We start from the raw sequence: 15,285 nt of genomic DNA on the forward strand, positions 1-15,285 counted from the left end.
CAAGCTTACTGTTCCATGATTCCAAACTTTTTGTGGGGCAGGTTTAGCTCAGCTGGTTAGAGTGTGGTGCTGCTATGGCTAAGGTCGTGGGTTCAATCCCTGTATGGGCTATGCTGAGGCTTGGACTAGATGACCTCCAGAGGTCCCTTCCAACTTTACCATTCTATGAAATTCTCAAACTGAGAGTGAGTAGCAGAATGTGGAAACAGACGTTCTCTGTTGTAGGTGCAAACTCTTTTCCACAGTTTGCCACAATGGCAAAATTTGATTCTCACAGGAAGGGCTGTTGTCTCTTCATGCCATTGATCTCTATATTAGGTAAAACTTGAGTGTTAGATCTCTGAATAAACATCTGAACACTGGTACATAATGTCTGAGAGTGAATACAGCCTGTGCAATCCAATAATTTATTAAACTTTCATCTTGTAAAGCCAGTTACAAATTAAAAAAGACAGCAGAAGGAATTCTGTAATAGAAATGAGAAAAAATACAACAAACAGTACTGGGAGTTACATTCCCAAGTGGGTTCAAGCTGCCTGCAGCGACCCAAGAGCCAGAACACAGAAATAGTGCAGAGTTAGGGCAGGGATAATCAAGGCTATTCTTACACATAAAAGATCTAGTCAGTGTATGGACCAATACAAAGTGTTACTTTGCATGCTACCTCTGCAGTCCTATTCATTCTCACTTGTGACCTGGTGATCTTTTTACTTCAAGTGACAAAAATGGGATGTTTGTAAGATCCTTATTTAAGGCAAAACTGCAATCAAAAGCATGATGCAAATAGTGGATATCCTCTTAGGCTGGACTGCGTGACAAGTGGACAGAGACTTTGCATGTGCTGCAGTATAGTGGAAGTGAGAGAAAAGCACAGATTTGTGTATGCTGCTTTTTTTCCCCCTGTATCATCAACTCAAAAAAAACCCAGTGTGAGTGCAATGGGAAGACAAATTTGAACTGGACCTATTGCTTATTGACTCCTAGTTTTTGTTTTGGTAGCTGGGCTAATAGGCCTTAGCTGCAACTTCTTCAAAAAGGGAAACATCTGACTTTAAACAAAGGTGCAACCAGGCCTCCATTACAGCTCCTCAGATTAAGAAACTGAACGGACCTTTGCAAGGATCTCAAGACTAGAGAGGAGTCATAGAAGATGACTGTCTAGCTACAAGATTTTTGCTCACCAATTCTTTATGATGTGACTAATGATACTAAGTATTGTTTTAAATAATGGAACTAAGTTTCTGAAGCCAAGTGACTGAAGATGACTCATCTTTCATCTGTGAAGAAAAAAAATTACCTCTTCCTATTGCAAATARCTATAAAACCCTCCAAAAAGCAGTCATTTTGGCAATGGAATATTGCTTTCAAGTTTGCTGCTGATCAGAGACCTAGAGGAGACTGGGAGGGAATTCGGAGATTCAGTGATAAGAGCAGTTCCAATTAGTATTTGGTGGAGGATGAAGGGATTGGTGTCTCCAATCTGTAGTAGTACAGAGGAATAATTGCCTATAAAAGTTTATCTAGGCATCTATTCACTCAGTAGAACCCACTTAATTTAAAACTTACGTTCAGGGATCCCAGACATCATAAAACCACGTATAGAGRAAGAAGGAACTTAATGAAGGCTGCTCACTGTAAAAACATCTAGCCTGCATTTAAAGTTTGGAGTTTGTGCACAGCAGCTCTGCTTGAAATACAACTACGTCATTCTCACCTCCTTCGCTGTATAGGGAAAAGACAGTCATTAATTTTTATGCAACAGTTGCTGCTTGGCATGTACCTGGCACAGCATCTGATGATAAATTTTAGTGGTGCTAGTCCCCAAGATTTTCTTACATGTTGAATATTTAGTACTTGTATATAAAGCACCACTTTTTATAGTCAAGTACCGGGAAGGTAAAGAATCACCCCAGTTTTTTCTTTATTTGTTTTTTTTAATTCTCTCACATAGGGCCTGTTCTGTAACTTTTGACTGTTTGGCTTTGCTCATACAGAGGTGTTTTCTTTTAAGACCAGATCAGATCATTACTATATCCTGAACAGAAAACCCCAGAGTGAAATATATTTTAGAGTTGCCTGCAAAATAAATAAAAACAAATATTCTCTTAGCATACCATACTGTGATCCCATGACCCTAGATGTTTGCATGTTGGAAATTCATAACGAAGTTTAAGTCTGCCACCTCTAGTGCAGAAGTGATTCTTATGAATTGTTCTGCCAGTATGACAAATAATTGTGAAAGCAGCAGAAGAGGATAAGCAGGAGAAGGAAGATGCTTCTGACTTTGCTTCATTAACGTACACTGTTCATCAAATAAGCAAGGGAAAACAAGTTTTAGGCAGTTAATATTTAACAACAGTTGTTACTGCTTAATGTCTTGGGCAGAGGTGCAAATCCTATGGTACGGTAGATGCCATTTCAGTTTTTAAATACAGTAGTCAGTCAAGTGGAGTTTCAGAGAAACATCTTTGCTACACTTTTGCTGGCAAGTTGCAAATTCCAATCATGAAACAACTGCCTCTCTCACATAGCAGTTCATTCATATCATCTAGTCCAGATGCTAGCATGACTGTCCAGACTGGTGGCTGATTTGACACTGCAGCGTTTCTTCACAATCATGTTGATGTATGCTTTCATGATCTTTATTATCTCACCCACCTGGACAGAGAACACAATAACAGAGTAAGCACACTAAAAAAGTATTTTCTGTTGAGATGCATAAGGAGTTTTACAGAAAAAAAGATTCTCCATATCCAAAGTAATAGCACAGTAAATTTTGAATGTAATACTAAATGTGAACATGACAGTAAGGAAGGCAAGAAAGAACTGGGTCATTATAGTACAGCTATACACAAACTGAACAGAGCAGTAAAGATCCTTAAAGTATATTTTAAGAAATAGGGACATTTTGAAAAACATTATTGACATTTCAATAAATATCTCCATGAAAATCTCAAATTAAGAGATTAACAGAGATCAGAATGTCTTAAAACAGGAACAAAGAGGAAGACAAAAAAAATGCCCTCCTTAGTGTAAAACAAAGCAAAATCCAATTCCCTCCTTTACCCATCTCAAATAGGATGTATAAAAACTAGGAAAGATACAGAAAATGAAACCAAGGGTAGTAACAGCTTTGTTATGGCCTCTATACAAAGAAGCTTTAAAAAGAATGTGATTTTTGTCTGAAAAAAAAGGGGACAGAGGAATATGGCAGATTTCTGTAAAATCCTGGGTGACCTGGAAATGATGTACTGGGAATGACTGTTCCCATTCTTTCCCAACACAAGAGTGGGAAGACTTCGAATAAAATCTACCCAGTGGCAGACTAACAGAAGGAAGCAGCTTTATCCTCATATGTAGTTAAACAGCAAAATTCATTATCACATTTGCATCTGGTTTTGAAATGCTTATACTTTTCTGTGGACTACTGTAACATGCTCTTTGTTTTGCACACTATGCACCAAAAGACCTAAATCACCAAGATGCATTCAGGACAGAGAATTAAAGCAATAGAGTTAAGACTGAGATTCTGTTGGAAGGGAACTGTTGTCTTAAGGCAGCATCTTTTTGCTTGACTAGTTTGTGTTCTGTTGTAGTAACTTAGAAGGTTCGTAGCTCAAGGGGAAGGCAAGTTTAATGCTACTAACTCCCCCCCCCTTTTTTTCTGAATTCATGAACTCCCTATTCATATACTGGAAGGGAGTGAAAAACAGCCCACTCATGAGCACTTAAATTTCTAATTCCACATTAATAAATAACATGCTTAGTGTACTAATTAAAGCTATGGTCTTAAAAAAAAAATAATAAGTGCCCAGGGAGACTATTCAACCTCCATTTTCTAACCAGCATCATTTATTTCCTGTTTATCCCTGTACTTGAGAACAGCTATCAYGGCCCTTTAAGTTTAACTTCCCTTCATCTTATTCTTTGGCTGTCCAGTGTGTTCAGTAAGCTCTCACATATAAACTTGTGTACTGCTCAAAATTAGAACTTTACTGTAGTATCAGTACAACGACACATAGAACACATACCTGGGATGTTTCAAAGAACATTTCTCTCTCATCCACTGTAATTTTGAAGGTGTTAGGTTGTGGTGCTCCAAAGAAAACAATATGCTCATACTGGAAAGTTTCTAGAGGTTTAGGATCTCCTCGTTTGTAGACAGACACATTTTCTGTGCTTACTCCAAGCCAAAGATCATTTGGAAATCCACCCTCCTTGCACTGCAAAAACAGAGACATGAAATTTTGCATTAATGCAGTGGAGGATCAAGCCATCTTTGATTTAAGGAAAAGCCCTTCATTTGTCGTTTCTGTAGGCCATTTCAGCTCTCCACCCCAATAGAAATAGAGATGTCTGCTGAAGGAATCTTGTAGACACTCCTACTGCAAAGATTTAGAAGTCACATGCCTTTATATCAAGAACTCTCATTTCATCTCCTCTGCTGGGAGAGATAAATACTAGGTGAATTATAGATAACTGTAATATCTAGCACTTCTCATGAGATCTAAAATTTCATGTTGTTTGCTTAGTTCACATTTGTTGTACTGCTGCAGAATGGAGCTGCAATTTTTGCCAGTAAGGACAATAGAGCATTTACTTTCATCAGCCACCACACTATGACATTTGTAAGCTCACAAGTTCTCCTAGTTTTACTGTTTTTCTAATGAGGGAAGGAATTTGTTGTGTCCCTCCATTCACCAGGACACACGAGGTTGCTTGCTCAGTACTGTCTGCTCCACATCTCACTAGGTATGCAGTACTCTATGCTTACTCTCAGCTTACAAAGGCAAAATGCAGCCTATTCCTGAAATCCCCTTCTGCTGTTGAGCAATAAAATACACTTAGTCTGTTCTTCTTGACAGTAGTTACATAAGTTTACACATCTCTCACCTCGACATCAAAGAGGGTTGACCCATAACCTGGCCACTCCTTTACAATGGACATATATTTCACCATGGCCTGATGCTGAGAGAGTCCCTGCAGCTTGGTCCATTTCTGTGCTATGCTTGCCCGAGCAGCTGAAAGCTCTTCCTTTACCCACATCTCCATCATCTGCTCCTCTTCTACCTTCTGCTTCTTTACAGAGCCTGTCTTGAAGCTCCGTTTTAATGTCCCTTCAAGGAAGCTGGTCCGTCTCCTCTCCAGAGCGTGACTGGAAGTGCCACTGCTCTTTGTTGAGTGCAGTATTTTGGATTTTAGTCTGTTAACTGGGTACACGCCATCAAGGGTCCAACTTATTTTAGAATAATCTCCATGAAGGTACTGCAGCCGTAGAGCTGCTAGGCGCTGCAGAGTGTCCTCTGGTGCAGGAAAATGACCATCTATGAGGCTTTCGTGAGCCTACAGGTAAAGAGAAAATCCCCAGACCCATTAGAAATTAAAAATCGGCTTTATTCACACCTGAATCTCCACATATAAATTACTGGTATTTGCCCTAGTACAAAGCCAGTCTCAGCAGGGGACATAATTCAGTAGGTCAGAGCAGACATTATAATAAACAGGACAAAAGCAATGAGAATGAATGATAATATGAAAATTTTGCAATTGGCAGATTGGCCCCCAGCAGACTGGAGACACCTTTTTCTCCAGGGCAGGAAAGAGTTTTCTGAGGAGCCCTTGTCCTTAAAGTCTTACAAGAAGAACTTGCTAGATGTGTAGCAGATAGGAAAAAGGAGAATTGAGGCAATTTCCTTTGTGCTATTCCAGCTGCAGCTCCTATGTGGAGGTTATATACAATACCAGATAGAGTTAACTGCCATAAACTTAAGGCTCTTAATCTGAGTCTCTTCCACACCGGAGCCTCCCACTTCCTTCCCTTTAATCTAGGGTTTCAGTCTTCTTGTTTCCCTTCACTTGTTTTTTTTTTTCTGTGAAAGTTCTTTCTTTCTTTTTTCTTTTTCTTTTCTTTTTTTTTTTAAACTACATCCATCACACACTTTTAAAAGAAGAAAGTGAAACTAACCTCTGGATGACACCTACTCTCTTATTATTTTTGTTCCACCACCCTCTACCAGTGAAAGCTGTCTAGACTGAAAGTCCAGTCAATAGGGAGTTTGGTACTACTAAGTTTTCATTGACTGCTGTGAGACGCAGTTCTTGACTGTTTCCTAGACATTGTATAGTTAAAATTACTTAATCTTCATTTCAATAAGGCCTTCTTGGGGAGCAATCTTCTGTGTGACATACAAGCCATCATTTTCATTTTCAACCAATTTCAGTCTTCATGACACTTCTTTTAACAGATATTAATTAATTTTCTGAGGCAAGATCAAATGGTTCATGAGAAGTAACCAAGATGAGTTGAATCACACAACTGAGGCTAAAGATGCTCTAATCAGTTTAGTTCTGGATCCCTAATTGCAGGGTTATTTCATATCAATGCAATCTCTGATCTAATCAGTATTATTTTGCTGCAGTGTATAGTAACTTAAAAAAATACTTTGTAGACAAACGTGGTCAACTACATTCTCTTCTCCTATAGTACTCTTCAGTGCTTCCCCATTAATCAGAAGACATTGCCTAAAATGATTTTTTTTAGTCAAGTCCTGTAATATCCTAAAGATGTGCTCTTCTAAGCCGTTATGTTTATATCCAGATTTTCAAGTTATCTTTACACCTGTGTTCTGTGAATTTCTACTTTGCGAGATCTTCTAGAATCCAAATTTCTATATCTTTTTAAATTAAAGAGGAATTTTAAAAGGATTATTTTGGAGCTTTCAGTTTTTGAAAGCCTTAGTTCATTTTTCTTGCTTTTGTTCTAATACCCTCATTCCTTAGAAAACTTCATAGTATCTCTGCCTACTAGATTCCCGGCAGCAATCCAAGACAATAAAATCTTCTATTCAAAGCCGCATTCTCAGTTCTAATACAAAGGTAAGCTACTTTTCTGTATGCTTTTGTGTGCTTCATGCCACCTTGGAAACTAGATCATTCTCCCATGGCCAGCCTACCTGCTCAAACATGAAAGCAAACTCCACTCCATCTTTGGGAACATTCTCAACATCCAAGAAGCAATAAAGTTTAAAATATAGCTGCCATTGTCCTTCCTCCTCTTCCTCCTCAGAGCCAGCAAGTCTGTAAAACAACAAAGAGAATGAGAGCTGAAGAAACCAGTAATCCTGGTACTAAGATGTCTACAGTGCAACTGCACAATATAAAGGTACCCCTAGAATTCTGAAAAGAGAGCATTGAACTGCCTGATTTACCATGACAATCTCAGTACAGCAGACTTTTATGGTAACTGCTTTTTTCCCCCGCCTCAGCCATATGAAATTTTGGTTCAGAGGGACACAAACTTCGGATGAGAAAAACTTAATCATACCTTTAGACCAAGGGTTTCAGATAAATGCAGGAGTTGGGGGGGCAGGACACAAAGCATTCTTCACTCTCAAAATACTGTTTCCATGTAATGTTATGACTGTGAAAAGTGTCAGGTCTTTCCAGCATTTGGAACAATCTTATTTTTGTCTTCAGAACAGTTATAAAATAGATAGTGGCATTGCCAGCTTCCTCCACGAACTACTGCTGTGTTTGTATATCTGGCCACAAAATCACAGTCCACAATAGGAAATTCAAACTTTTATATTCCCACTTAGATTATTTCTCTGTCTTCTGATACAGCTCTTGTAATATAAATTGACAAGATCATTATCAGAGGTTATCAGGGGCTGAGTCACCTGAATCATTTATCCAAACAGATTAATTTTCACATGCAATGAGCAACAAGAAGATGCAACTAGTAGCTTTAAAGTAAGAGGCACTGAATCTTACATCCCCGAGACAGTCCTTAAGAAGGGCATACATTCACATGCAGTGCAAGTGCAGCCACTGTTTGCAACTCAGAAATGTCTAGACACATCAAAGCAATTTCTGATGGTTACAAGTGTATCATTCCAAAAATCTGACAAGTAGCAACCATATACCTTAATGCTTTTATGCTCTTCCACTATCATGGTCAGGGAGCTTTACAGATAGTATTTGTCTGTATTATTAACCCACTACATCCATCACAATGACAAAAGTTATTATGCAAGAAAACATTTCAGTTTGATGGTGCTCAATTTTATCAGCTGTCTGAGCTGCACATACCTCTTGGTGCTTCTAAATGCACAGTCATTATAGAATAACTCATTTGTCCTACCACTCCTGCCATGGCAAACGTGCCAGGAGGCAGTATTCTCCTTTCACAGAGAAAGGATGATCAAGACAGCAACGTGACTTAATTGGCCTTTCTCTGAGCTCTATTAGTAAACCATTACTTCTTGATAAACATACTACCAATACTACTGAACATACTACTAATTTTGTCCTAAGAATCCTAATAAGGAACACATCTATCACTGAATTGGACATGGGTAGCAGTGTTATAGACTTATAGGGGACAAGTAAGAGTATCGTCACTACAAAAATAAATAACAATTCTAAAAGTGCTATAGGTTAAGGCCTTGCAGCCCTTTAGTCAACCAAAGTATTCAGCTGTTATTTGCTAATCTGAAAACCAGGTAATTGATTCTATAAGTAGTACTTGTCTATTCCAGTAGTATGTAAATTAATGGTTTGAAATGGTATAAACTAAATCTTTTTTCTTTCCACTGTGGCAGAGTAAGAGCATTAATGTATTAATTCCTGATTCTTAGCCGYGACGCACAGTGAGTAACAGCATTTGAACCTTACCAAAGGGAAAGTCTCACTAAAGCGAACTCTTCAATCACTTCAGCTGCTTTGGAAAAAACTACTTGACTGTACCTTCACATAACCCAGGGCTATGTCCAGCTAGGAATTACAGAAAGGATTCTATGAAACATAGAAACATAGAACATTACCTCTCAAACTTGGCCAAGATATCAGCCACAATAACCCGACTCTCAACAGCACGATCCACTTGCTGATTATGTTCAAAGAGAGCAAACATATTACGGCTGTCCTCCATTGCTAAACCTCGGATCAGCTTTTCAACGACCTGCAAAATCAGAGAGATGTGGAGAGAGAGATCACAGAGTAGGTATAACACACTTTCAGAAGTGAGCTTATTGGCCAAAAAAAAAAAAAGAAGAGAAACAAGTATTTTTTGTTTGTGAACTAGTGGAATCACTGCTTGTGCAGATGGATGAATGCTGGCACCAGCAGACAAGAACAGAATGGGGATACATCGCTGAGAGTAGGATGGGATGATAGAAGCGAATTTAGCTTGATACAGACCATAGGAGCAACCATTCCATAGCAAACCGTAGGTCTACTTAAGCCCTGGATTTCACTTTGACATTGATTAAATCTGATGCCCAGGAAAGAATATAGAGCAATACTTTGCCTGAACACTCTCCCAGCTTCCAGTAATTTGCAGTTTAGGCACTTTCTGAGACAGAAATGGTTTATCTGGTTTATCTACAGTTGTTAGAAACTCCATGTAAATTTCTTTTCCATAAACGTGACCAGATTCTCCTTGAACCGGTGTAAGCCATTAGGATATACAACATATTTTAAAGATATATATATCCGCTGTATATCCTTCAGGATATACAACATACTCTTCACATCTCCTTCTGTGGAGCACAATCTATTATATATACATATACATTTATACACACACAACATATAAAATATATATATATATGCATAATGTATATATACACACATATGTACACATACACATATATGACACAGCTGTTGTATCTTCTTGAGCAAAATCACCCTCTTTTGTTTCTTTTATATCTGCCACTTCCCACTAACTTTACTGAGTCCTTCTAATTCTCATTTTGAATGAGCCAACAAACTCCATACCTCTTCAAGATGCTCATGATTTCACAGACTTGCATCATATTTTTCCCTCATTTGTCTCTCCTTCAGAATAAAGAATCCCAGCTCTAATAGACCATTTCCTGTAAGGAAATCATTATGTATTTTTGCTCATTCTTGCTACCCTTCTCTGAATCCTTTCAACCTCCATTTTTCTTTAGGAGATGGATTAGAAATCTGTACAAGATGCAGGAATATCATGGATTTAGGTAGCATGATGATGTTCTCAGTTCCTTTAGTAACGTTTCCACTCTTTACAGCTATTTTGACCTCTGCAGAACCAAAGACATGCCTGCTGTAACACTAGGATCTTGAGTCTGACCTCCTAATCATAGAATCAGTAAGGTTGGAAGGGACCTCTGCAGATCATCTAGTCCAACCTCCCTGCTCAGCAGGGGCACCTAGAGCATGTTAGACAGGGTTGCATCCAGGCGGGCCTTGAAGATCTCCAGAGAAGGAGACTCCACAGCCTCTCTGGGCAACCTGTGCCAGTGCTGTGTCACTCTCACAGGGAAGAAATTCCCCCTCACGTTCAGGCGGAACTTCCTGCGGTTTGATTTCTGCCCACTGCCTCTTGTCCTGTCACATGGGACAACTGAAAAGAGTTTGTCCCCGTCCCCTTGACACCCTCCCTTCAGGTACTTGTACACATTGATAAGATCCCCCCTCAGGCTTCTCCTCGCCAGGCTGAAGAGGCCCAGCTCTCGCAGCCATTCCTCATAGGGCAGGTGCTCCAGCCCTCTGATCATCCTCATAGCCCTATGCTGGACTCTCTGCAGTAGCTCCATGTCTCTCTTGTACTGGGGAGCCCAGAACTGGACACAGTACTCAAGATGAGGCTTCACCAGGGCTGAATAGAGGGGCAGGATCACCTGCCTTGACCTGCTGACAACACTCTTCCTAATGCACTGTAGAAGACCATTGGCTCAAGTTATTTTGATCAAATTATYGGTAACATACCCCATCCAAAAGGATTTTATTATGAAGTGGAATTTCAACTTGCTGAGAATGCTTTGTTTAGCAAGTCTTCAGCTTTAGTAAAATTCCAGTGGGCACAACGCAGAAGTATAATAAACCAAGTTTAGATTTTGCAACACAATTKTTAAGTGACAACTCTCAACTGAGGGTTATACCTTGTATAGTTCTGAACTTGCATAATAAGCTGATCTTTCCCTATGGACTTTGCATACATAGCAAAGAAAATAGTAACTGAAAAAAAAATCCTGAAAAACTGTAGCTGAATGGGAAAAAACTCCCCTCAACATGACTGGTATCTAGACACAGGTGTCCTGATATCTGGTTAATGCTACTAATACATTACCTCCCCAGCGCTTGTGTGAGAATTGATGGTGATTTTACAGGAGCCACCGCCATGACAGTACACTGTTGTGGTCATTTCTTCACGGGTAAGGAGAGCCTGTATTTCCTCCTGGGATGGCACAAACTCCCTGGTCTTTGTTCTTTTCAGGGAATCACTGATGAATTGTGCATATCTGTCTATTTCTGAGCTTGGAAAGAGGTCTTTTACCCTAATAGTAAAGAGAAGCAAAGAAGTCATTACACAGTGAGCCAGAAACCAAGCAGATTACCATATAGCTTGGACTACTGTAGCCATTCAGGGAAGGCAGTGATATCAAGGAGAATCACAGGAAGAATGAGTCCACTTGTTTCCTAAATATAAACCATACAACCTGCCTTTACTAGTCAATCAAAATTTTGTCACATTGGTGGCATTTCTCAATAGCATATGAAATAAGCAGTTCAAACTTTAAGGAGTTTACTCCCTGCAGAAGATAGCAGGATTCACTATCCCAGTTTACAGAATTGAGATGAAAAAGTAAGAACTCAAAGGTATTTTTTTTCCATTTACTGTTGTTTGTTTTTTAACTAGCTGGGACTTGAGCCTCGTTTACAGTATTTTTCAGAATTGTGCGAGTAGAAAGTTGTTCCTTTACATGGTCTCTTTCTTCCAAGGCCAGGAATTTTAAATATAACATTACATGCAACTCCGGTGATAAAAACATAAAATGGTAACGTAGAGTAATATTCATCATCTTTTAGAACCAGGCCTAGGATTCTGAAAGTTCAGCTATTTGGAGTGTTTGCATGAATTTCACCTCRTTCTCTCCTAGTTTAGAAGCATTCAAATAGACTTTGTTGGCCTTTCTCACCACTCATCCATGGGGTGAAGCTGCAAGGCTCAGCCTCAATGCAAACTGTTTTGGCAAGTTGCATTAGATGCTGAACATAAATCGAGGAGGAAATATAAACAATTTAGTTAATGAAAACTGGAGGTTAAAGCAGAATATAGCATGTAAATTTCAAGCAATGTATGCTTAGTTAAACAAATTAAAACACAGCAAATTGGATTTACAATATATCTAATGCTCCACAGTATGTGTGCTTCGCTTGTGGTAGCTGCATGGTAGCACATACTTCAATCAGCGTGAACTACAATCCTCACCTTCCCTGCAGATTAAGAATGTTCATATGGACTTTAGTAAGCAGTAGATGATAGGCTGTAAATCAATCCACTTTAACAAGATCTCTTCACCCAGGAAGAAGGCATGACAAATAATTACAGCAGGCAATAGGAGATAAGTACAGAGAAAGGAAAACAAGCTGCAAATGAAAAGGACTTTTACCTTCTAAGGTGGAACTTGAGGTAGCGAAGGATCCCTCTACTGGGCAGAAAAGTGCAGCTCATACATGACATCAGCTGCCAGTGGTGCAGATTCCCAGTACTGTTGGGATGTGGCATGTGATTAGTTTGTTTGATGAGCTGACAATAAACTTCATCGCGAAGGGGCTTTAAATCATGGCAGGTCTGCAGAATGCCTTGGATAATGGGTATGGGGTCAGATACTGTCTCAATCTCCTGAAGGGAGTTAAAGAGCTTCACTGCTTCATCCTGCAAGCTGCTGTAACCCTTCTCTTGTTGCACTGGGGAATGATCACAAACAGAGGTGACAAGAGGTGAGCATTTCCTCCATTTCCCTTTGACACTGCAATAGCACTAGCGACTGTGCTRCATTCTCTGACAGAAGGACAACGGCTTGTGAATTTGCCTCATCTCCTCTCCTGAACTTAAGTTTCTACTCAGAATTCATGAACACACGCCCTTTAAATGTGAAAATGCACTTTTAATTGGTATTTACCAACATCTATCTAGTCACCACTGCAAATCCATTTTGGATATACTGTACAAAAAAGCAGAGCAGTGATTTTAAAGGAAACTAGCATTAAAGTCTAGTTCAGTTAGAGGAAAAAAACAAACAAACAAATCCCAAATACCAATCTATTTTTAGCCATTCTAGAGTTGTTGTTCATCTCTTATGAATAGTTAACGGGCAAAATTTAACATACTACAGAGAACACAAAGTTCTTGCCCGATCTTTCAGGCATCATTCCTTTATATTGACTACACCTTCTCTACCCTCCAAATAAATTTCACCTATGACTTTCTGAAAGTATGCTCAGAACATGACAAATTATTAGCAGCTTCCTCTGCCCAGCAGACCAAAGCAGAGCAACTCCAGTTCTRTTGCATCCTACATGCATGTCCTGGAGATCATAGAAACTATTATAGGCCTCTTGAAGGAGTGAGGCACTGGTCTTCATACTTTCCTGTTGCCTGCCTTTTCCACACATTTAGAGGAGACAAGAAGAAATGCCTTTCTGCAATTCTGATTTCCACAACTGCAAGCCACAACTACCACCTCCTTAAAGAAGCCAAATAATAATGCCTTCCCTCTGAGCAAGGCAGTCCCAGTAACTCTTAGCTTAAGCTCTCAGCTGACGAAAGAGAGCAGGGCTACAGCTACAAACAGATGCAGGCCAGGCCCTGATATTTGCATTCAGACATGTAAAGCCATAATTGCCTTTAAACTAACAGTTTACACCCATTTACCTGTGTCTGCAGATGAGCTGCCAAAAGCTGCCTTTTGGCACAGCTGTGCCTGTATTAGCTTTGACCACCAAGCCAACACAGAATTTTGGCAAATCTCTATAGCACAGACGCAGCTTTTATCTATAATTTAGAACTAAAATGCCTACACCAAAACTAGCCAAGTTCTTCAGGCACCTAAATGACTGCTTTTGAATTGCTCATAAGTACATATCACCATCCTGCTGCAGGCTACTGATGCGTGCATGCGTTATCATTTGCACATCTCTGGGGTTGTACGTCCTTATGCAGACATTGCTTTTTCAGTGACTATGCATTGATTGTACAAAACAAGTGAAAATGCTGCTTGTGATTCCACAGTGGGTTGGATATCTGGAAGGCACTTGCCTTTTTCAGCTGATACCCACTCAACCAGGCTATTTAGAGAAGACACTCATCTGTAGCTCAAAAGGCACTTTCTTTCCTTCTGTATTTCCACACATTGTGTTTCTTCTAGTCTTGCTCATTTTGTTTGTGTTCTTAAGATACTTTGGGAATCTTACATTATTGAATACATTCTACAAGATAATTCAAGACATGACTTCTAACATGTATTACCAGTATTAATTTACAGACCATCAAAATTTTCTTCATGGCTGTGTTACTATCATGTAAGAACAGCTATATTGTGTATGACCAAAGGTCAAGCCAGGTGCTTGTTCTCCAACTGTAGTCAACACTGGGCACAAAGGAAAGGCATATAATGCTACTTCCCCCATGTACTTTCTTGGCCTCCATTGAACCGCATCCTAAACTCTAAAGAGTCATGGGTGGTCTCTTAATGTTTATTGCCCATAATGGATTTTATGTCTGTGAATTTTTCTAATTTACATTTTAAACATGAATTTATGTTTTTTTACACTATTCAGTAAGTTCCACAGCTTAAGTACATTCTCTGTGAACAGTTTCTTTTCATGTTTTTAACATCACTTCATTTGATCCTTGTATTATGAGAGACAGTGAACAGTTGCTCCCCATTCACTTTTTCCATGATAATCCTCCAGCCCCAAAACTTCTTTTTGAGACTGAAGACTCCTGCTTTATTTAGTATCCTCTTGCACTGAAGTCTTTTCATGCTTTTGATCATTTTTGTGTATGTTTTTAGTTCTCCTGTATCTTCATAAGTTGAAGAAGTTCAAACTGCTTCCAGTATTCAAGATGCAGGTGCATGACATATCAATATACTGGCATAAAGACATTTTCCATTTTCTCTGTTCCTTTATTAAGTGTTTAAACCTTGCACTAGCTGTTTTCTTTCCCTGCTTAGTACAAGAGGTGGCATTTTTACAAAGTTATCTATACAAATTTGTGCGCACTTTCCTAAGCAGAACTAGGTCATTCAGGCCTATCACTGACTGAGTGGCAGACTGTTTTTCCCACATACATTGCTTTGCATATCCAGACTGAAATTAATTTTTCAAAATATTTAATGGCCCAGTCAGTGTTAGAGATTCTTCTATATGTCTTCAGCAGCAACTTTCATTTTTAGTATGCCAAACAGTCTGGAATCATCTGCAAATTTTGTCAYATCACTGCTCACCTCC

General features: G+C 39.2%; 1 protein-coding gene across 1 annotated transcript in view; it reads right to left on the reverse strand.

Annotated features, from left to right (window-relative positions):
• Positions 1 to 388: 388 nt before the first annotated feature.
• Positions 389 to 15,285, reverse strand: part of LOC146600280 (unconventional myosin-X-like) — a 104,765-nt gene continuing 89,868 nt past the window's right edge. The window contains exons 35-41 of the mRNA XM_085325904.1: positions 12,441 to 12,738; positions 11,117 to 11,324; positions 8,826 to 8,962; positions 6,954 to 7,077; positions 4,894 to 5,343; positions 4,032 to 4,223; positions 389 to 2,658 (exon numbers count right to left, since the gene is read on the reverse strand). Of these exons, the coding sequence (XP_085182030.1) occupies positions 2,545 to 2,658; positions 4,032 to 4,223; positions 4,894 to 5,343; positions 6,954 to 7,077; positions 8,826 to 8,962; positions 11,117 to 11,324; positions 12,441 to 12,738 (1,523 nt within the window). The 3' untranslated portion in view covers positions 389 to 2,544. The remainder of the gene's footprint in view (positions 2,659 to 4,031; positions 4,224 to 4,893; positions 5,344 to 6,953; positions 7,078 to 8,825; positions 8,963 to 11,116; positions 11,325 to 12,440; positions 12,739 to 15,285) is intronic.

Source organism: Rhea americana, unplaced genomic scaffold (assembly GCF_003343005.1).
Source record: "Rhea americana isolate MKP2758 unplaced genomic scaffold, rheAme1 scaffold_124, whole genome shotgun sequence".
NCBI lineage: Eukaryota > Metazoa > Chordata > Aves > Rheiformes > Rheidae > Rhea > Rhea americana.